The sequence below is a fragment of the Mirounga leonina genome, unplaced genomic scaffold (assembly GCF_011800145.1).
Source record: "Mirounga leonina isolate KUSES-001 unplaced genomic scaffold, KU_Mleo_1.0 Mir_169, whole genome shotgun sequence".
Classification (NCBI taxonomy): Eukaryota; Metazoa; Chordata; class Mammalia; order Carnivora; family Phocidae; genus Mirounga; species Mirounga leonina.
The window spans coordinates 5,197,179-5,219,275 of NW_023270431.1; the positions used below are offsets into that span (position 1 = coordinate 5,197,179).

Here is a 22,097-nt window from a genome sequence, read left to right on the forward strand (position 1 = left end):
AGGAATAGAAGAGTTGACTCTTAAAGTGCTTTATATGCTATGATTTTAAGAGTATGGAAATTCGGAGGCAAAGCAGGATAATGGATATATCCCTCTGGGAAATATTCCCAATATTTTCCCTTCAGATTATGTATATACAAACATATACTCTACTAGAAAATGTCCTCAAAAATATTCTTTTCAGCTAGTATTACCTTGAGTTGATGAAGTACTTTATATACATAGCTCATATGATAAATCCAGAAGATATAAGAAAATTCCAAGAAAATATTTACATAGTTAATGCAACAATGATTAAATTTTTGAAATTTTCACAACAAGATCTCAATTTTTGAAGAATAATGGTAAATATATTCAAGTTTATCCTTATAAGATAAAGTATTAAGATTCTTCACTGTTAGCAATGGGCGAAATAATTATTTTGAAATGTAATGACAGAAGACTGCCACAGTATGTGAGTCTAAAATAATTTAAGTATTCTAAACTCCTAGAATAACTCTATAAAAGATTTCATAGTTAAGCAAATTTATCTATGGTAAAACCAATCCTATTACTAAATATCAGAGAACAACAGCTTTCTTGAATGTGCTATAAATGAAATCACCATGACTGGAATTCTCCTAATTCACAGATACTAGTTTTCATTATTAGTAACTAAATTCTAATGAATCTTTAAATTGATGTGGTTCTTTTTTATTCTCATATCATTTTTTTTCATTGACTAGCAGGGTTCAATTAATAAATCTGACAGACTAGGATTGTAAACACCACATTCCAGAAGAAGGTGAATGAAGTAAAAGAGTGAGTTATGAGACTCTTTTGGGAAGAGATACATTTTTATTAAAACAGAGGACACTCAAATTTTCAAGTAGTGAAGGTAACTACCTTTGAACTGACAGAACCCCATCACTGTTACGCCGGAGAAATTACATGCATAGATCCTCATGAATGATAATATCTCTAACAATTAAAAACACTTAGGATTTTTTAATACTAGGTGTGATTTCTTTTGGGGGAAAAGACTGAGTTTAACTTAAAAGCCTGTCATTATGTCTTTCAACTTTTCAGACATAAAAATAGAATGACGAAAGGGGCATTTTTAGAATATATTTAATAGATACATAAAATACTATGGACTTTCCCCCTCCACTCAAATATCTCCCATTCCTTGAGGATCACTGTTCTGGAAACAAGTCTGGTTGTCACAACTGAAGGGGGGTGCCGCCACTGGCATCTAATGGAGAGGGGCCAGGGATGCTGATAAACGTCCGACGAAGCACAAGACAGCTGCAGGCCACAAGGAATGGTCCAACCCCACATGTTAATAGTGCCAGGAATGAGAAATCGTGCTATAGATTAGCTGTTCAATCGAAAGTTTAACAGAATAGTGGTGAAGAATTATTTTCCCACAAATATTCACAAAGTAACTTGCACAATGCCTGATGTATCATACTCAGAAAAAGTTAGTATTTTTCTCTTTTCCTTACACTTCTAAAAAAGACCCCACTTTTCTTTAAAATATTTTTTATTTATTCATGAGAGAGAGAGAGAGAGAGAGCATGAGCAGGGGGAGGGGCAGAGGGAGAGGGAAAGAGAGAAACAGACTCCCGGCTGAACAGGGAGCCCAAAGCGGGACTTGATCCCAGGACCCTGAGATCATGACCTGAGCCAAGGGCAGACACTGAACCGAATGAGCCACCCAGGTGCCCGTTCTGAAAGCAGTTATTAAATGGTACAACTCCATTATTTGCCTACTAAAGAGCCTGAAATTGAAATGCAACTACCTGACAATCTATGACCATGTGTGTGCCACCTGACATAGGACCTCAGGATCATAATTTTGATGTTAATATTCCCTAAATCAATTTAGAAAGCCAGAAACCTGGATCTTTTTTTTTTTTTAAAGATTTTATTTATTTGAGACAGAGAGAATGAGAGAGAGAGAGCACATGAGAGGGGGGAGGGGCAGAGGCAGAAGCAGGCTCCCCGCCGAGCAGGGAGCCCGATGTGGGACTCGATCCCGGGACTCCAGGATCATGACCTGAGCCGAAGGCAGTCGCTTAACCAACTGAGCCACCCAGGCGCCCAACCTGGATCTTTCTTCTCCCTCCTCCTTGAGGTGTACAATTCATTGCCAAACCCTATAGCTTTTATTTCCAAACTCCTTGTGCATTTCATTTCCGTCTTTCTAACTCTGCTGCCACCACTCTGGCCCAAGATATCCAACAGTGCTCAGCTGAACTACTGCTTTGCTTTTTTTCCAATCCAATCTCACAATGTGGCGAGAATGCTTAAAAACAAGACCAAAGTAAACTAACTGGATTGTAGTATGTTTCTGCTTAAAATCTTTCAATATGGTTCCATTGCTCTTCAAATAGAGAGGAAAATCCTTACCTTGGCCACTGCTCTTCAGTGTCTTCTCATATCACCTGTCCCCTTTCACCTCCCTAACTTAGCCTCAGAGGCCTTCTTTGTGTCCTTGAGTTTACCATGCATCATCTTACCTCTGGTTCTCTGTATGTTGTATCCAAGGGATCCCTTCCCCACACCCCACCCAGTGCTTTACCTAGTTAATTCCTGCTTACCTTAGCTCTCAGCTCAAAAAACAGATCTCCAAGGAACTCCCACTAAATCTGATACTAAATCTTATCCACAATGCCATATATTCTCACAGCAACCTCAATTTTCCTCCCATAGCACTTCTTATGGCTTAAAATTATACATTTATGTAATTATTCTATAAATGTCTATCTCCCAAGCTAGCCTATAAGCTCTAGGGGGGTAAGGATTTAATTATTTTCTTTGCCATTCTTTCTCTAGAATTTACTAAATTGAGAACATACATTGTAAATATCTGTTGAAAGAGTAAACAAGTGGCAGTCATGTTCCCATCTGAAAGTACTTTCGCCCCCCCTTTACAAATCCACTTTTTATATTCTGCTAATACTGTTGTTTTTTGTGGCTATCTCTCTTCTTCACTTGCTATAAGGCAGGATCCAGGTCTTAGTTATCTGTGCATACTGTTTTGTATGTAGAAAGCGCTCAAGAACTTGTTCATTTGAAAATCTGGAAGCCTACCTTCAAATGGCATATTTCATAAAGGGTCTAGAGTTGAGGTACATAATGGAATAATGATACAATTACTCAACTGAACCAGATCAAGATCCTCTCCAGAATTAATCAGGTCTATCCTGAATAAATCACATAACCTTTCTACATCTCAGTTAAATAAAGAGCCATCAGTTAGCGAACTACGTGTTAGTTCATACACTAGAAACTCTCCTAGCAACTCTGTAGGGTATGTCCAATATGCCATTTTGCAAAGGGAGGGAAGTGAAGATTAAGTGCCTTTCTTTCCTTTTTTTTTTTTTTTTTTAAGATTAAGTAACTTTTTAAAGGTCATACATCAGGTAAGAAATGGAGGACTGAAATTCAGGTCTGTCCAGCTCTTAAAATCCTTCCTCTTTTTACTACATTTTATGACTTCTATGTTAAAAGAGTTAATAAACCTTATTCTAATGTAATTTTGGTTCTGTTTTGGCCCCATGGCCTACACCAAATAACTTTTGATAAGAAATTATTTACAAAGGAAATCATCGAAAAATGAAAAAGCAACTACTGAAGGGTGGAGGGGAATATTTGCAAATCATCATATACTTGATAAGGGGTTAATTTCTAAACTATATAAAGAATTTATACAACTCAATAGAAAAAAAATCTAATTAAAAAATGGACAGAAGATCGGAACAGACATTTTTCAAAAGACCTACAGATGGCAAACAGACACCTGAAAAGATACTCAATGTCACTCATCATCAGGGAAACGCAAATCCAAATCAAAATGAGATATCACCTCATCCTGTTAAAATGGCTATTACCCTAAAAGACAAGAAATAACAAGTGTTGGCGAGGATGTAAAGAAAAGGGAACCCTTGGGCACTGTTGGTGGGAATGTAAATTGGTACAGCCACTATGCCAAACAATATGTAGTTTCCTCAAAAAATTAAAAGTAGAACTACCCTACGATCCAGCAATATCACTTCTGGGCATTTACCCAAAGAAAACAAAAACACTAAGTCAAAAATATATATGCATCCCCGTGTTCACTGGCAGCATTATTTACAATAGCCATGATATGGAAACAACCTAAGTGACCAACATGAATAGATAAATTGTGGTATATATACAATGGAGTATTATTCAGCCATTAAAAAAAAAAAAAAGGATATCCTGCCATGTGAGATACCATAGATGGACCTTGAGGGCATTATGCAAAGTGAAATAAGTCAGAGAAAGCAAGACAAATACTCTATGATCTTACTTATATGTAGAATTTAAAACAAACAAACATGCAACAAAAAATACCAAGCTTATAAACACAGAAAATAGATTGGTATTTGCCTGAGGCAAGGGTAAGGGGTAGGAGAGAAAGGTGAAGGGGGTCAAAAGGTCCAAATTTCCAAAAGATAAATAAGTCATAGGGCTATAATGTACAGCATGGCAATAATAGTTATGTCATATGTCAACTGCACTCCAGTTCAAAATTATTTAAATGCACAATTCATGTATTAGTATATTAAATTAACATGGACATATAATTACTCTTCTCACATGTGAGCAGGGTTCACACATATAAAAAGGTTTTGAGGAGGAAACAAATCATGTTATATTTTACATTCTCATGGAAAATCAATGAATGTCAAAACAGCCAATTCCATCTCTGAAAAGCAATGTGATGCAGTCTTTTAGGACGACCACTATAAATGTCAAATGTATGTAGTCAAGCATCAAATGTATATGTTCACAGTTTGCTATAGGATGTCAAGACATCTCTAACCTCAGTTTCCTTCTCTGTAAAACAGAGCTAAAGTAAATGATTTCTAAGTCTCCATCCATGTCTAACATTCAAAATCTCTTCAATCAGGCACAGAAATTATATAATTTAATATTTATTCCCAAGAAACTTAAAATCAGGGCAAAATTACTTATTATCAATTATATTTAGTAATTTAGTACATTTGAGGGGAATAAAAAGCCTAAGGAAGAACCTAAGAGGACACCTCATCTCTTTACTAATGACCTAAAAGTACACTGAAATGGCTATTCCACCATCCACAAAGTTAACTTTAAAAGCACCTTTGTAAAATGGCCGTATCTATGAGCTTTAATTGTGCAATGCTCTAAATTCTCTCCTAATAATATCGACCACACAAAATAAATGTCCTACAGCTAAAGCTCACTTTAACAACCATTTATGGATTTTCCTACCCTCATAAATCTGTTATAAAGCAATAACTCAGCTGTATTTTGTCTTATACCTATTTTAGTATTTTCTACAGGTGTGTTTATACTGGCACATTACTTATCAAGTCCTGAGAATGATAGTTTAAAAGCAAATTTAAAGTGCTCATGGTATTTCAATCAGTTTTGCAAACTCTGGGCATGATATTATAAAGTAGTAACTTCCAATTTATCCAAATCCTTAAAAACAATAAAACAAAAGGAAGCCTATTGTGTGTTCAAATTATTGAAGTAAGATTTAAAGGACACCAGCTGCCATATAATTGTAAAGTGTAATGATTCTAATGATAACCCTGATGTTTGGAATATGTTGAAATGATTTGTGAATCTACAAGAATGAATACTGTTCAGCATAATTAACACTGTATATACCTATAAAATATTTGATATATACCAAATAATAAAAAATCAATTCATACAAATGCATAAAAAGTCAAATTTTCAATTATCTCGCATATGTAATTTATCATTGGGTTCATCATTTTTAAAAAAGGTGCCCTTAGTGTCAAATAGTCTACAATTACTCTCTTTATGACTATTCTCTTTTAAAGAAGCATTATCTCGGGGCGCCTGGGTGGCTCAGTCATTAAGTGTCTGCCTTCGGCTCAGGTCAGGATCCCAGGGTCCTGGGATCGAGTCCCGCATCGGGCTCCGTGCTCCGCGGGGAGCCTGCTTCTCCCTCTCCCACTTCCCACGCTTGTGTTCCCTCTCTCGCTGTGTCTCTCTCTGTCAAATAAATAAATAAAATCTTAAAAAAAAAAAAAAAAGAAGCATTATCTCAAAACACTTTATGTCCTAACAGCTCTGGATAAAAGAGACTGTATCAATGTGAGTTGACTTACAATTAAATACTTAACATTAAGTGATACACAATATCACATGCAATATCATACAATGATTCCATGTCTTAAAGTTACGTGAGATTGTCAGCAATGAATCTAATGTTGTAAAATGAGCTACCCCTCAATGACTAGAGCAAACAACTATTTCTCTAAACTTCATTCTCAGAGTGAGCAGTTCAGATGGTATAGATTCACACAACCCTATTACATATTTCCAAACTGATGCTGCCATTATTTCAGAATGTAGGTTGCTAAAGAGAGTCACTAAGGTTTACATCTGTAACTGGGTGACGAGACAACCTCACCAACTGATATGTAGATGAATAAATCACAGGAAAGCTCAGAAGATAATGGAAGGCCCAGGATGTGCTATTTACTAGTGTGGGGCTGTCTCCTTATTTGTCACAGAATCATCTTACGTGTCAATTATTTCTTGAAGCTGACTGCTGTACTTATTCCCTCAAATATGCACTTGGCACACACATTAAGAGAGTGTTTCAAATTCTCCATAGGAAGGCCAGGTGGTAACTGCTTTTCCTTTAGGTTAATGTTTGAGATTTTACATCAGTTTGTTTGAAATGACTGAAAGCAATCCAAAACCTTCCTGAATAAATGAAAGAAATCTAAGAGAACGTCACATCTTCCACAGTCATTAGGGTTAAAATGGTTATTTCTGGAAGGCTATGAGAACACAAGAAGTTCTTTACTTTATCCTTCCTACAAAAAAAAAAAGGGAAAGGAATCATAGGCCATAATGCTGCTGGGTCTCAATCAAATCCAACAGCATAAAAAAACCAGCAGGAGTAGAGCTCGGCATCCTATTTATGCCACTGGATCAGAACAGCTAGGCGAGAGAGCCATTCTTACAAATCAGTCTCTTGTTAAATTCTGTAGTGGGACTTCATTAAAGCCCTTGGCTGATGGCGTTTTACTTTCAGCCTGTTCACAAAGAGCTCAACTGGCAACACTGATTCTTTAAAAGTCTCTACTCACACATTGTCTTTCTTGGGATTGTGTTTTACAATCACAAATCTCTTTTTCTCATCAGCCCCTCAAATCTTCTATGGGTTTTTTAAATCATTATTTTAACCACAAAACAAACAACAACAACAAATCACAAAAATACCATGACAGATCCTAGAAGGGAGGCATTTTGAGTAAGACTTTTGGCTTAAGCAGTAAAAGGAACAATACATATGTACTGGAGATGGTAAATAAATTTAACATTGTGATGTGTGTGTGTTTTATATATATGTTATATAATGACATATGTGCTTCATATGTGTATGTACACACACACACATAAAATGTTCCCCAAGCCCTGAAGTACTATTTACTGCAGAAAGAATCATTCCCCAAAGAACCCGCCTGCTACATACCTCATCAGAGTCTGGCAAACATGGCACACACATATCAAGGTTCTCAAAGTCATCAAGTAAAGCTTTGGGGGTCTTATAATATGTGCAAAATGTTCATCAAAATGTTGATGAACTCACAGTTCTTAACCAGGATCTTGGATTATCGTAAACCTAACCTGAACCTGCAAAAAGGCCCCCCGACACCATTAGTTTGGGCTTTGACTCAAATAACCACGTTAATGGGCAGAAACAATGTACTATTATACTGCGGCTTTTCTGAAATCAGCAATTTAAGCAAACAGTTCCAACAAATGTTTTAAATGAAGTCTACATCAAAGAAGGGAAATTTAGGACTGAAGGACCCAGTTTTTTTTCTCATTACTTCCTTTATGCCTAGATATCATAGGAGCTCTAAAAAGTCACACGACTCTTGCACAAAGATCTCCTATGCTGATAGAAAGCCAAACATAGTGAACCCTATTTAAGGAAACCACAAATTTACAAACTACCCTTTTCCCCCAGAATTTGCTTTTGAATGCAAGTTTATTAAAGTTTATCCCCTACTACTGGCAATAAAATCCAGAGAAAGCTATATTGCTTTACTTTTTACCTACATTTTAATTTTACATTCTGAAAAAATTATTTGCTGGTCCATTAAAGAAATGTCACACACACACAATATGTTATATTGTGTGAGATTAATGTGTGGCTTGGTTATCTTCAAAGTTGCTATTTCGCATCTCAGAAAATGGTGAAATGCACAAATGCATGCAAAGGTGCATTTCCTTTAATGGATTATGATATCTGATCTTCGTCAAGACTATTATAGTTTTAGATCGTATGAAAGTTATTAGCAGAGACCATCTAGCCAGTTTTTTAAATCTAGTTAATTTAATTGTTCCAATATATGGATTATATTTATGGGAGGAACAGTGAAGGTTTTCAATATTAACTGTTCTATCAAGAAATTCAGCAGCACTGAACATACTAGGAGTGATAATAACTATTTTAAAGATCTAAGGGTATCTTGTTAATTATGGATCTGTTTAATCAAAAAAGCCAAACTGATTATTTGGGTCTCAAATACTTATCAAATACACATAATTAAAACAAATGAAAGGTATTTTTAACAAAATGCAGAATTTCTTTTTGTATTATACTTTACTTGCCCATTGTTGCTTAAAGCAACTAGAATAAAAATTAACATTTTCTAAAGATATATTTATTTATTTTTAGAGGGAAGGAGGGAGGAAGAGAGAGACAGAAAGAGAGACAGATGGAGGTGGGGGGGGGCAGAGGGAGAGGGAGAGAGAGAGAAAAAGAGAGAGAGAGAATACCAAGCGGACTCGCCGGTGAGTGCAGAGCCTGATGTGGGGTTCGATCTCACAATCCATGAGATCATGACCTGAGCCGAAATCATGAATCAGACACTCAACTCACTGAGCCACCCAGACACTCCCCAAAAGTAACATTTTTTAACCACCTTGATAGTCATTGTTTATTGAAAAGTGTTTATTGTGTCACTATGTAAAATATTTTAGGAAATGCACTTGTGACTCAGATCTTAACCCTTTTATAAAGCTAGTGATAGGCAACTGAGAGCACTGAAGCTACATGAATTTTTGATTCTGACACATACAAAGATATATCACTGAAGTGACCTCCTCCTCATCCTCCTTCTTCATATCACCTTCATTCCTTCTATTTTTATTGAGCATTTAAATGCTTCACACAGGGACGCCTGGATGGCTCAGTCGTTAAGCGTCTGCCTTCAGCTCAGGTCATGATCCCGGGGTTCTGGGATCGAGTCCTGCACTGGGCTCCCTGCTCCGCGGGGAGCCTGCTTCTCCCTCACCCGCTCCCCCTGCTTGTGGTCCCTCTCTCACTGTCTCTCTGTCAAATAAATAAATAAAATCTTTAAAAAAAAAAATAATGCTTCACACAATGTTCTAAGCATTTCATATTTATTAGCTCATTTAATCCCCACAGCAAACCTACGAGGGAGACATTTCACCCCCATTTGACTAATAAGAAAGCCGAGAATCAAAGATTTAATAGCTTGTACATTCAGCATTTAAATCCAAGTGAGTGTCTGTCAGAAAAGAATGTGCTATTAATTCTACTCTATGGAATGTTTCCTAACAGGAGCAGGAAAACAAAAAGAAAAGATGTCTCCCTAAAGACTTTCCAAGGAAATATTAAGGACCAATTTTCAAAGATAGATCTCAATATTAAGGAGCCATAGAAAATTATCTTTGCAGAAAAAGAAAACACTGACCAAACTATATTAATCAGCAAACAAAACATTCAAATCTCTATGGACAAAATAAATATTACTGAGAATCTGATGAATTTTTAATTGTTTTGGAAGGAGTTGATGAGAAAAATAATCATAACGACAATTGCTCTTGCATAAGCACTTCATAATCTTCAAACCACTTTTATGAGAATATAAATATTGTGTTATCTTATTCTATTTCCTATCAGCTCACTGATGTTTACATTACATGTGCGTTTATTTTTCAACAGATGAGAACCCTGAAATTCAGACAAGTTGAGTGACTTGCCCAGGATCTCACAGTTGGTACGTATCAGGGCAGCCCTTAATTCACCCACACAGAAAATGTTACCTGAGCACCAATGATGCCCCAAAGACTGAGAAGGCAAAGCAAACAAAGTGTTCTAAGGAACTCAGAGTGAAGTGGGGCAGACATTAAGTAAATAGCATCCAATGGATACGCGAATGGGGGAATCCCTAAGCTGCACTTGGGTGAGGACAGTGTGCCAAGCTTCCTTGAGGATGCTCACCTGAGTTGAGTCTCGGAAGGAGTCATTAGCAAGTAGAAGATAGGGCAGGTGGGGGACAGGGCATTTTAGACCAAGGGACCAACATAAAGAAAAGCCCAGGGGTAAGCAACATGGGGGTACGTGCATGAAGAAAATGCACATAAACAATACAATGGTACGGTACTAAAGGGAGCAGTGAGAGGTGACTGAGTGGCCAGGAGAAGCACTGTTAAGTATTCTGGATCTTACCCCGGAGAGATGGGGTATGATGTTCAGATCTGTGTTTTAGGGAAATGAACCTGTTGTGTGGAGAATGGGTTCTATCGGACAAGATGGAGGCAAGGAAATTGGATAGAGATTGACAGACGACAGAAGCCTGACTAAAAGCAGTGAGGCAAGGGTTAGAGAGGTGGTGGGAGGGTTAAGAAAATATTTAAAAGGCAAAAGTAAGTAGGATTTTGTGACAGTTGACATGGGAGAAGTGCAAGAGTAGAGCATGACCCCCACCACCCAGGCTATCTACTGGTATGTATCTGTGGGTTGTCCTGCTTTCCACTGATGCAGAGAATGTGAGAGAATTCAGTGTCCGCCTCCTAGTCTGCTCCCATGTTAACTGCATCACTATTATTTCCTGTGAATAAATATTCACACTCAGGGTTTGTAGAAACCCAAAAGCTTCGACAAGCCTCCGACAGCTGTGTCTTGTCTCACTGAAAGTTATAACTGCTATTCAACTCCTAGTTCACTGGGACATTAAGTGGGGCCAATCATAAACTGTCGTGCCTGAGGTATTTCCGCAAAGCTGCTTGTTTGAAGCATGTGGTTCGCTAGCAGCAAGGAGAGAGGCTCTAGGAAACATCCCATTAGCAGCAATTAAGTCAGCCAAAAGACAGCGCGGGTCTTTTTTTTTTTCTGCCTTTGTGTCTCCTTGGTCTCACGTCAATCTCAGACTTTAAGGCTCAGCCTTCCAGAAGCTGTCAGTGGCTAATCAATCCTAATGAGGAAGTACTCCGTCCCTTCATCATATAGTAGGCATAAATACTTATGGGAAGCACCAGACAAAATAACAATTCTTCGGGACAGAAGAGAATGCACATCCTTTTGATGATTCATTTGAACAATTCCTATTGTATGCCAACAATAAATTTAAAGAGATAGCAACATCATTCATCAGACCATATTTTACAATTAAAAAAAAAACAGGTGATGAAATAGAGAAAATGGAGAAATTTCACATCAGAGGAAGAAAAATGGACACACACTTATCAGAAAAGGGCTGGGATTTCATAGAAACCCCCCTCGTCTGGTAACAGAGCTTCACCTGGTTTAGAGATGTTTGGTATCTGCCTTTTCTTTTAACAGAGCTGTTGCTGAAAAGGCAGAAAAGCAACTGTTTTTTAAGCTTCAAAGAATAACTGGTCTCTAAGAGTGGCCTGCAGAGGAGTGCAGTGAAGTGTGAACTAAGATCTAAATGTCCAGCTTCCTGTGTCAGACTGGCCCAGCACTCAGGGCTGAGGGAAACGAGAAGACTAAATGTCTTTTTAGTTCCTATTGTAAGAGAGACAAACAAAAGTGGGATTAGATTTTCTTAATGGTTCAACTCCGCAAAGATAAAATGTGATGGTTCGGGGAATGGATGGGGTATGGAAGTCTGTTTTCAGTCTGGTTTCCTGTGACAGACACAGTGACGAGAACATGATCATTCTGGTGGCAGTCACAAATTCACTTTGGAAATAAAATTGTGACAGTAATAAGAGCTGCTTTCTCTGTAAAGTTGCAAAGGGAGTAGAAAAATTAATAATGCCTTCAAGTTTGCCTGGTTTAAGCAATGAGGATCACTGAAGCAAAGAATCATACAACCTCTTAGAAGTAGCACATAGACTTGGGAACAGGAGAAATTCAAGAGTTTAAACTAAACTCTCTATGGCCTCATGCTCCATCTTTCTTTCTGGATGGCACTCCTCAAAAGTGGAATGATTTAAAAAGCTATCAACATGACCATCATCATAGATGCATAATTACTCATTTCAAAGTGTTTGTTATTAATACAACAGTAAATAAAATTATTTTTCTTCCTTTATTTTTCATTTAGTGCTTTGAAGTTGCCTCCACCATGCTTTTCCTATAGTCTAACTTCAACCAGACCAAACCAAAACAAAACAAAAAAACCTTCACTTTTTAAATTAACCATAAGTTGGTTCACAAATAAAAATCAGTAAAAAATTTAGGTTAGCTATCATGTGATTCTAAGAAGGACTTCAAGGTCCACCTGGCAAACATCTAATAAAGGTCTAATAGGTTGAGATTACAATAATAAAATAATATGAAACAAACCTGTGATCATTCTCAGAACACCAAGCAGAGGCATAAATTCTAGCAGTTTCAATGGCACACTGTTTAAAAACCTGGCAGGGAGCCTCTATGCATCTATTTTGTTCTGGTTAGATTTTCTATTTTATAGGTATGTCACAACCTATAAAATGGTTATAAATACCACAGTATATATCTTGCGCCTTAAAAGACAGGGTCACCATACAATGTTAAACACAAGTTCAGAAGAGAATTCATTCCTACCCAACACAGAGCCAGCAATCCTAACACTTGCCAAATTGAGACACTGACAATGTAATCAATCAAAAGTGAGATGACATTAAAAAGATGCCTGATTTTTTGTGTGTATTTTAGGTTCACAAAGAGAATTCTTGAGGAGATGTGGAGATGTTACTTGCATGGAGAGTAAACAAGGGCAGAGACACATTAAGTATATATAGTAACATTGATGGTTTAAATTTATAGGTAACAAAACTTAAATTGCTCCAGAGAAGGGAGACTAGATGGCTCAGTGGGTTAAGCATCCAACTCTTGGTTTCAGCTCAGGTCATGATCTCAGGGTTGTAAGATCGAGCCCTACTTCGCGGTCCACACTCAACGCAGAGTTGGCTTGAGATCCTCTACCTCCCCCTCTGCCCTCTCTACACTCTCTTTCTTTCTCTCTCTCAAATAAATAAATAAATAAATAAAATATTTTAAAAAGGGGGCGCCTGGGTGGCTCAGTCAGTTAAGCAACTGCCTTCGGCTCAGGTCATGATCCTGGAGTCCCGGGATCGAGTCCTGCATCGGGCTCCCTGCTCGGCGGGGAGTCTGCTTCTCCTCCCTCTGACCCTCCTCCCTCTCATGCTCTCTGTCTCTCATTCTCTCTCTCGCAAATAAATAAATAAAATCTTAAAAAAAAAAAATCTTAAAAAAAGTTATTCCAGAGAATAATAGAATGTTAAGTTATGTTAACTGAATTTTCAAGTTAACTGGGGGTTTAAGCAGAAAGACTTTTCTGTTGTAATCATTCCAAACAACATTATTTCAACATTTTTTATTGGTCATGTAATCGACATTAATTATTTTTCAATAGGTTGAAGTACTGCAGAGCCTTTGAGTCTCATTCAGTTTCAATGATACCCCAAAACTGACATGCAAGTTAAAGGACTCTGGATATTCTTTTTGAAGAATTGCCTAAATATTTACAGAGCCCAGGATGTACACATTTTTATTTATTTATTTATTTATTTATTTATTTATTTATTTATTTATTTTTAAGATTTTATTTATTTATTTGAGAGAGAGAGAGCTCATGAGAGGGGGGGAGGGTCAGAGGGAGAAGCAGACTCCCCGTTGAGCAGGGAGCCCGATGGGGGACTTGATCCCGGGACTCTGGGATCATGACCTGAGCTGAAGGCAGTCGCTTAACCAACTGAGCCACCCAGGCGCCCGATGTACACATTTTTAATCAAAAATGTCTTAACATTGCCAAATTTTATTACAATTTTCCTTTTTTCAGAGTAAAATAAAATCTGCTGTGTTATAAATAATCAGTATTTTGATTTGGCTCAATGGCTTTGTGTTTGGCTGCCCAAGAAGTAATCCATCCAATGTCACATGAGATATATATGTGGTGTAGGTTTTAGAAGTGCAGTTACTTGCTAATAACAGGGTATGACCTCAAATTTTACTCATGGCTTGGACTGATTAATTGAAGCTTCCAAGTGGTCATAAAGGCGAATAAACAGTTTTTGAGGCTATCTGCTCATGGATCATCTTACCAGTCTTAGAATTACCTGGAAACACCCTATTTTAAGGAAAGGTAACCTGAGGTGCTAAGAATCAAAATGATTGCAAAACAGCCACTCTTCAAGGCAACAGAATCAGAATTGGGGTCAAATACCCTCTGCTGAATGTTCTTCCATAACAATAACACTCCACTGAACATGAAAGGTAATCTCTTTGATCATTTCTATTCCCGAATCTTTATTATTTTCATTAATTTATCTAGTTATTTTGCAAAACTTCAATGTAAGTCTAGCACTAGGGCTTTGACAGCACACACCCCCCAACACATTTACTATGGAAACTGGTAAAGTTTCTTTTGTAATGAAAATGTAAAACTTTATATTTGAGAAGGGTTTTGAATAATTTTGGGATCATAAATCATCATGACTATATTAGTAGTTCACATACCTCATTTACAACAGCAGAGAAAGAACAACCCTATCTGTCTAGAATTACCTGAACCATACCATTTTCTTACTAAGTAGCCAATAATTATTAAAAATTAAGCAATAAAGCTGTCAATAATAACACTAAAATGAATACAATACTGCTTAGTTATGAAACATTTACTCTGTAACAGACAATATGTTAAACTTTTTTTTTTTAAAGATTTTATTTATTTATTTGAGAGAGAGAGAATGAGAGACAGAGAGCATGAGAGGGGGGAGGGTCAGAGGGAGAAGCAGACCCCCCGCTGAGCAGGGAGCCCGATGCAGGACTCGATCCCGGGACTCCAGGATCATGACCTGAGCCGAAGGCAGTCGCTCAACCGACTGAGCCACCCAGGCGCCCTAAACTTTTTTTATATACAAAATTTAATTTAATCCTTATAAAAGCTCTGAGTAAATGGGTAAATACCCGTTTTACACATGAGGCAACTGAGGTTCAAGAAGTTTAAATCACCTTTTCTATGTCACAAAGTTAGTCAATGACAGAAACAAGATTCAACTAAATTCTGACTCTAATGTCTATGTTCTTAGCTATATAATTCTTTGTAATAGATTTCTTCCAGCTCTGATAATACCCAAACTCTAAAGAAAAATTTTAAAGTCCTTTATTCTTTCTATAGTTCAAGTAAGTTCTCACCCCAGGGATTCATGAACTTGCTTGTTTAAAATAAAAAATAAAGGGGAACTTGGCTGAATCAGTCAGTGGAGCATGCAACTATTGATTGTGGGGTTGTGAGTTCAAGTCCCACGTTGGCCATGGAGCTTCTTACTTTATTTAATTTTTTTAAAGATTTATTTATTTATTTGAGAGAGAGAGAGAGAGAGAGAAAGAGCACAAGCAGGAGGGGCAGAGGAAGAGAGAGAGAGAATTTCAAGCAGATTTCACACTGAGTGCGGAGACTGCATGGGGCTTACTCTTTAAAAACAAAAATAAAACATAAAAACAAATTAAATTTCTATGTTCAGACCCAGATTCTTAAATCAGGTTCTCCAGGGGCATCCCAGATAATTGGCATATTTAATAAGCTTCAGATAAGTATAGCTATGTAAATTCAGATACATTCAGATAACAAACTTCAGATAAGTTTAGGACACCCTGCCTAGTTCTACCTAGTTCTACCTCTAGTCCCTTTCAAACACAGACCAGTAGGCAGCCATCATAAGATGGCAGTCTCTTCAACTTTGATCCCACAGAACCTACTACTGACATTCAGAATCAAAGCCACCAGAAGATGCTTGAATTTCCCTTAGGATGTCCCTATGATATTTTTACCACTCAAGCAGAAGGTTGGAATCCATATTCATATTTCGTATTAACAAGTATTTATTAAATAATGTGCCTACTCTATGTCCAGTATGATGCTAATCACTGTGAAGACTACACAAGTACAAAAAATAAGAAAATCCTTAGAAGGAATATTGAAAGAAAAATGTACAGGTAGAGTCTCCAAGAAAGCAGAATTGGGATTTCAAGAAAAAAAAAAAAAAAACGGAAAAAAAGAAGTAATTCTCAAATCAAATTTATTTTTTAAATGTTAGAACTAATCATGTCTGTACTGGGGATGAAAATCCAATGGGCACCCTCACTGAAGAGTGTTTTTTTCCCAGTAACTTCTACCTGGAGCACAGAGTTTCGTTGCCCAACATCAACTCCCAAAATTAAGTATTTCTTGTATGAGGGGTGAAGGAAAGGAAGATTATTTGAGCCCATACTGACTCTAGTAGTTTCTTTTAAAAATGAGCCACAAATAAAATACAAATTAATACACTACTGAATTTGTTATAATGGTTTCCTGCTATCAAATGGATTCATTTCAAATTAGTTTCTCTTGTAGTAAGTAGTATTTTTCTGTATTCAATCTCAAATGAAGAAAAAAAATACAACTTCTCAAGTTTCCTTTTTTTTTCCCTTAGTTATCTTCTGTAGTTGGGAATCATGTTACTTTCTTTGGCATATTATGCATACTATCCTAGAATGTTAAAGATATTTTAACAGTGATATTAATATGCAAATTTTATTTTAATATTTGGATAAAAGAATACATTCTCACCAATATACAGATCTTTCATAAGTTTATAGAAAACCCAATGCAGTTGAAATAAAAAATTCTAAATTCTTTTTTTTTAAGATTATATTTATTTATTTGACAGAGAGAGACACAGCGAGAGAGGGAACACAAGCAGGGGGAGTGGGAGAGGGAGAAGCAGGCTTCCTGCGGAGCAGGGAGCCCGATGAGGGGCTCGATCCCAGGACCCTGGGATCATGACCTGAGCCAAAGGCAGATGCTTAACGACTGAGCCAGCCAGGTGCCCCTTAATTCTAAATTCTTAAGGTAGGTTCCAGATATGATCATTTGTACCCAATTTCCATTGAAATCTGGGCTTAGGGAGTAAGAATTCCATATGGAAAACTTAAGGCTGAATTAGCTTTGGATTCAGTTTAAAATTTCAGGAAGGTAAAAAAAAATTAAAAAATAAATAAAATTGCAGGAAGAAATTCTGTTTTGATTTCAATGTCCACTGTAGACACAGAGGACTGGCTATTACTAATAAAAGCATCAGACTCCCAAGGTAAAGGACTTTAAAACATAAAGTGAAACATATCTCTTTGACTAATGTGATAGACAACCAGCCTCCCTGTCACAACTGCCTAAAGACAGACACAGCTTTTCATGCCTTGTCTTAGTTCTGGGCTCCTTTTACTCCCTCTGGAGGGCTTTTGAAGATTTGACATCTCTTAAATTTGTGCTTTCTCTAAACGTAAAGGGGTTTCCTTTTCTTACAGTTTTAGTCTTACATGGAGTTCAGGTCTAACTCAGATTAAAGAGAAGTAGTCTAGGCCTTAGAAATTCAATGTTTGTTCTTGATCTTTCTTTTCTTTTGTTTTTATGAGGTTGAGCTAAAAACCCTAAAGTGGGACATAATGGCTTACAGAAACAAAGAAAATATTCTTTCTTCTTTCTTCTTCTTCTTCTTCTTTTTTTTTAACTGTAAAAAGCCCACAAGGCTCTTTTATAGAAAGCCCACAGGAGAAGCACTCCTCAAAAGCCACCTTTTTCTTCACAATAGTCTTAGAGGAGACAGTGTCCAGAAAAGATGACAGAGCCAAGTGTTGCTAATGTCAGACCCAGAAACAAGCTAAGTGGTTTAGGGCCCAAATCCCTGTTTACTCTATATACTTGTCAAAATAGGGGAGTTTTTTCACAAGCAAAATGTTTTTTAAAGGTCATTTTGTCTCTCAGATTCCACAATACAGAATCTGTCCCTAAAAAGAAAAAAAAAAATGAGAGTTCTTGGATGAGACATAGTGAGAAATAATCGGTATGATATCATGAAGAAAAGGGATTATGAAAATGGAAAACATCTGGATTATGGATACAAAGGAGGTGAAAGAACCATTTCTGCACGTCAGTTTAAGACGTGAGTCTGACATTCAAAAACTTGTGGTCATCAAATGTGGCATCCATTTGGGCTCATGTAACATCAGATAATAAATCTGTATCAGAATTAGCCAAGTGCAGATGCAATTAATTCATTCAACAGATATTTACTGAATGTCTGTTATTTCACAGGCCTGTAGGGAATAAAAAAAGATGGTGGGTGTTCCTCCTCTGTGGATGGATCGTACATTTTAGAGTGAATTAGGATTTCCTTATTTCGGTGTTCTGAGTTGTACAGACCCTGGAAAGTGCACGGTCTGAAGGACTGGTAGATTTGTTTCCATTTAAAGACAACGTTTTCATGGTAATAGCTAGCTGTCATTTAATTAAAAGATTAGAAGGGCTCTATGTCTGAAGGCCCAGAGATTAAAGCACACTCTCCTCCTCTACTTCACCAAGACAGAACTCGCCATAATTTTAACAACTTAATTCAATTTCCTGTAACAAACACTTATAGAGCTCCCATAGGCAAAATAATAATTTCTCTAAATTATGTTTGAATGAAATATTGATAGCATGACTTGAAGTCTATATTTAACGTAAACTACTCGAATAAATCATATTTTCTTCTACTATCCTCATCACCCTTCTATGATAAAGCAGCCACAAACCCTACCTTGGACAGTCAGAGTAGCTGATGCTTCAGCCTTTCCAACCATATTTTCTGCCACACAAGTGTATGACCCCATGTCACCAGCCATCACTTTCCGAATCTTCAGGGTATGATCATCTCTGATTTCATATCTAGTGACATAACAAACAAATGCAGAGTTAAGTGACGTGCTACTTAAAAAAAATCCCATCATTAGCAATATGATGTCTCTAAGGCAACAAATCAACAACATGAAACATTCTCTTCAGAAAACTTAAAACAAAAGGTGAAATGTGGCGTCCCTTTTTGTAAGCATGCATAGAGCCTGTTTTCCCAATTTTGTTGGCTAAACAATTAAAATATTTTTCAAAAGGATATTTTTGGGCAACGTTGGCACTTCTTCATTCATTTCCTCAAGCTACTGTCCCCATACTAAAATTAAAAGATGGTGACGGTTAAATAAATTCTTATTATATGCTGGACTTTGTTTTACAGGTTTCATCTTTTAAAATTCTTACAACAACTACATGAAGTATTGGGGCGCCTGGGTGGTGCAGTTGGTAGACTGTCCGACTCTTGGTTTCGGCTCAGGTTGTGATCACAGGGTCATGAGATTGAGCCTCACATCAGGTTCTGCACTCAGTGCCAGAGTCTGCTTAAGTTTCTCCCTCCCTCTCCCTCTGCTCCTCGTGCTTGTGTGCTCTCTCTCTCTCTCAAATAAATAAACAAATCTTTTTTAAAAATCCAATTGTATGAAATATTGTATTCATCTCCATTTTAAAGATGAGAAATTGGAGGCCTAAGAAAGTAAGGTAACCTGGCTTTGGCTCTCAGCTGGTTTAGTGGCAGAGTTGATACCTGAACCCAGGCTCTCATTCTAGAGTTCACTTGCCTTGTCTCATCTCCTCTCCCCTTCAATGTTGGGTTTCTTTTGAAGTTTCACTTTAATCCTCTTTTTATTCTACATAATATCCCTGAGTTATATTAGCTACTGTAGGTTAAATATTGATCAGCTGCACAAACATTCCCAACCCCTATTTCACTAAAGCTCCAAATTCATAATCCCAACTGACTGATAGTTAGACAATACATCCTATAGGTATCTAATATTTCTTATGTTAAATACAATTTTCTTTTCTTTCCCCATTGTCTAAACCAACTTCTCCTAATATAATCTCCTGGTATCTTCCTCCACCAGCTCTCTATATCTAACAAATCATCCAATTCATCAGTTTAGTTTCAGAAATTTCTCTCTACTATGGATCCCTATCCCTATTTCCTGCCCCAGTCCACGCAATCCACATCTATTTTCTGGACAAAAACAACAATGGTGACCCTGCCATTAGCTTCACCCCACATTAATGTAATAGCCACAGTGCTAAAAAATTATTTTCTCTAAAAAGTAATCCTGTTGAGGGTGTCTGGCTGGCTCAGTTGGTAGAGCATGTGACTCTTGATCTCAGTATTGTAAGTCTAAGGCCCACGTTGGCTGTGAAGATTACTTAAAAATAAAATCTTTTTTTAAAGACTTATTTATTTTTTAGAGAGAGAGAGAGAGCGAGTGTACTGGGGGGAAGGGCAGAAGGAGAGGGAGAGTCTCAAGCAGACTCCGCACAGAGTGCGGAGCCTGACAGGGGGCTCGATCTCACAACCCTGAGATCATGACCTGAGCTGAAACCAAGAGTCAGATGCTCAACTGACTATGTCACCCAGGCACCCCTAAAAATAAAATCTTTAAAAAATAAGTAATCCTGTTCATACTAATCCCTTTTGACTCATCGGTGTGCATACAATAGGATCCAAAATTCTTCAGTCTATTATACAAAGCCCCTGATCATTTGGCCCCAGTATCTCCAACCTGATATAGCTTCTTGCCACATGCCCTAGGAGCTACCCATGCTAAACTTCCCACCACTCAAAGTGTGTGATATTCTTTCTCAGATTTGTGTCTATGTTGTAATGTCTCTTTTCCTGGCATACTCTTCTCTTCTTTCTTGCTTTTCAAATTTATACATATTTTTCAAGGCATTGCTTACATGTCACTTTCCTATGAAAACTCTCCTGATTTCCTCCTCCTCCAGGCTTCCACCTATGTGAAAAAGGGTTTGCCATGTTATTCTATATCTATCCACACAAATCTTTTGGGAGCTCCTTGAGAGCAAAACTATGAAGCCATTGTAACCCCAAAACCTAGCAAGGGCTCAACACACATTTGCCGAATGAATGGACAGACAGCTTAAAGACAACACCTGAGAGCATCATTTCACGGTCTCGTTCCCTGAGGCTGCAAGCATACTTCCGCTCTTAACCAGTTTCAAGGACTTGACGGATGTCAAGAAACTCTGACTTCTCCTACGCTTCCCTGGTGATTTTGTAGCTAAGGAAATAGAAACCTGCTTTTTAATTGGCTCATACCTCTATCTTTACTGCTATACCTCCCTTCCTTTTCCCACCTACTCCCATACAAGAAATGGCTCATAATTGTGTTCTGGTTGGACAGAAGAGAAACCTACGGAAGGAAAATCACATTCTACAAGAGCTCCCTGGGCAAGCCAGGGTCATGAATCTAAAGTTCTTATGTGAAACCCTCAGAGAAAGCACAATAACCTCCTCCTGATTCTGATTATCTCTAATATTGCATCTGGCCCCTGATCAAAAAGTCTAGAGTAGACTAGTCTCATGGCGCGTGTATAAGCAATGGTCCAATGAGAACAGTGGATGAATCAGATCACCAAATTCTGATCTGTACCTGGATTTGGGCAGTTCCCCATCGTCTTTTCTCCATCGTACCGTAGGCACAGGGTCGCCTCGGGCCTCACATTTGAATTCTGCACTGTCGTCCACAGTCACAGCCAAGTTACTAGGTCTCTTCACAAACGATGGTCTCTCTAAAATTAGAAAAAGCCATCTCAAGAACAGATAAAAGTGAACAGACTAAAAACCATTTTAGATGTTCATAAAGACATTTATAATTTAAAATGTTATTTAGAGAATTATTTCACAAAGTTCCCTTCTTCTAGAAGCCTCTCTCTAGGTTTCGAGTTTTCTCCTAGTTTTCTTCCCATATCCTGGCTACTTTAGCTCAGGCTACTTGACTAATTTCTTGTCTCCTCTCCCACACCGGTAAAAATACTCGTTCACCTTCTAAAAAGATGACTTCTTTCTCCCTGCTATAAAGAAACTGAAAAGTGATAAGAGATCTACTTTACAGTGAGCGGATTAGATGA

General features: G+C 37.4%; 1 protein-coding gene across 1 annotated transcript in view; it reads right to left on the reverse strand.

Annotated features, from left to right (window-relative positions):
* ROBO1 (roundabout guidance receptor 1) overlaps positions 1-22,097 on the reverse strand; it is a 405,403-nt gene that overhangs the window by 90,907 nt on the left and 292,399 nt on the right. Inside the window, exons 5-6 of the mRNA XM_035015148.1 lie at positions 21,620-21,758; positions 18,895-19,022 (exon numbers count right to left, since the gene is read on the reverse strand). Coding sequence (XP_034871039.1) covers positions 18,895-19,022; positions 21,620-21,758 — 267 coding nt within the window. The remainder of the gene's footprint in view (positions 1-18,894; positions 19,023-21,619; positions 21,759-22,097) is intronic.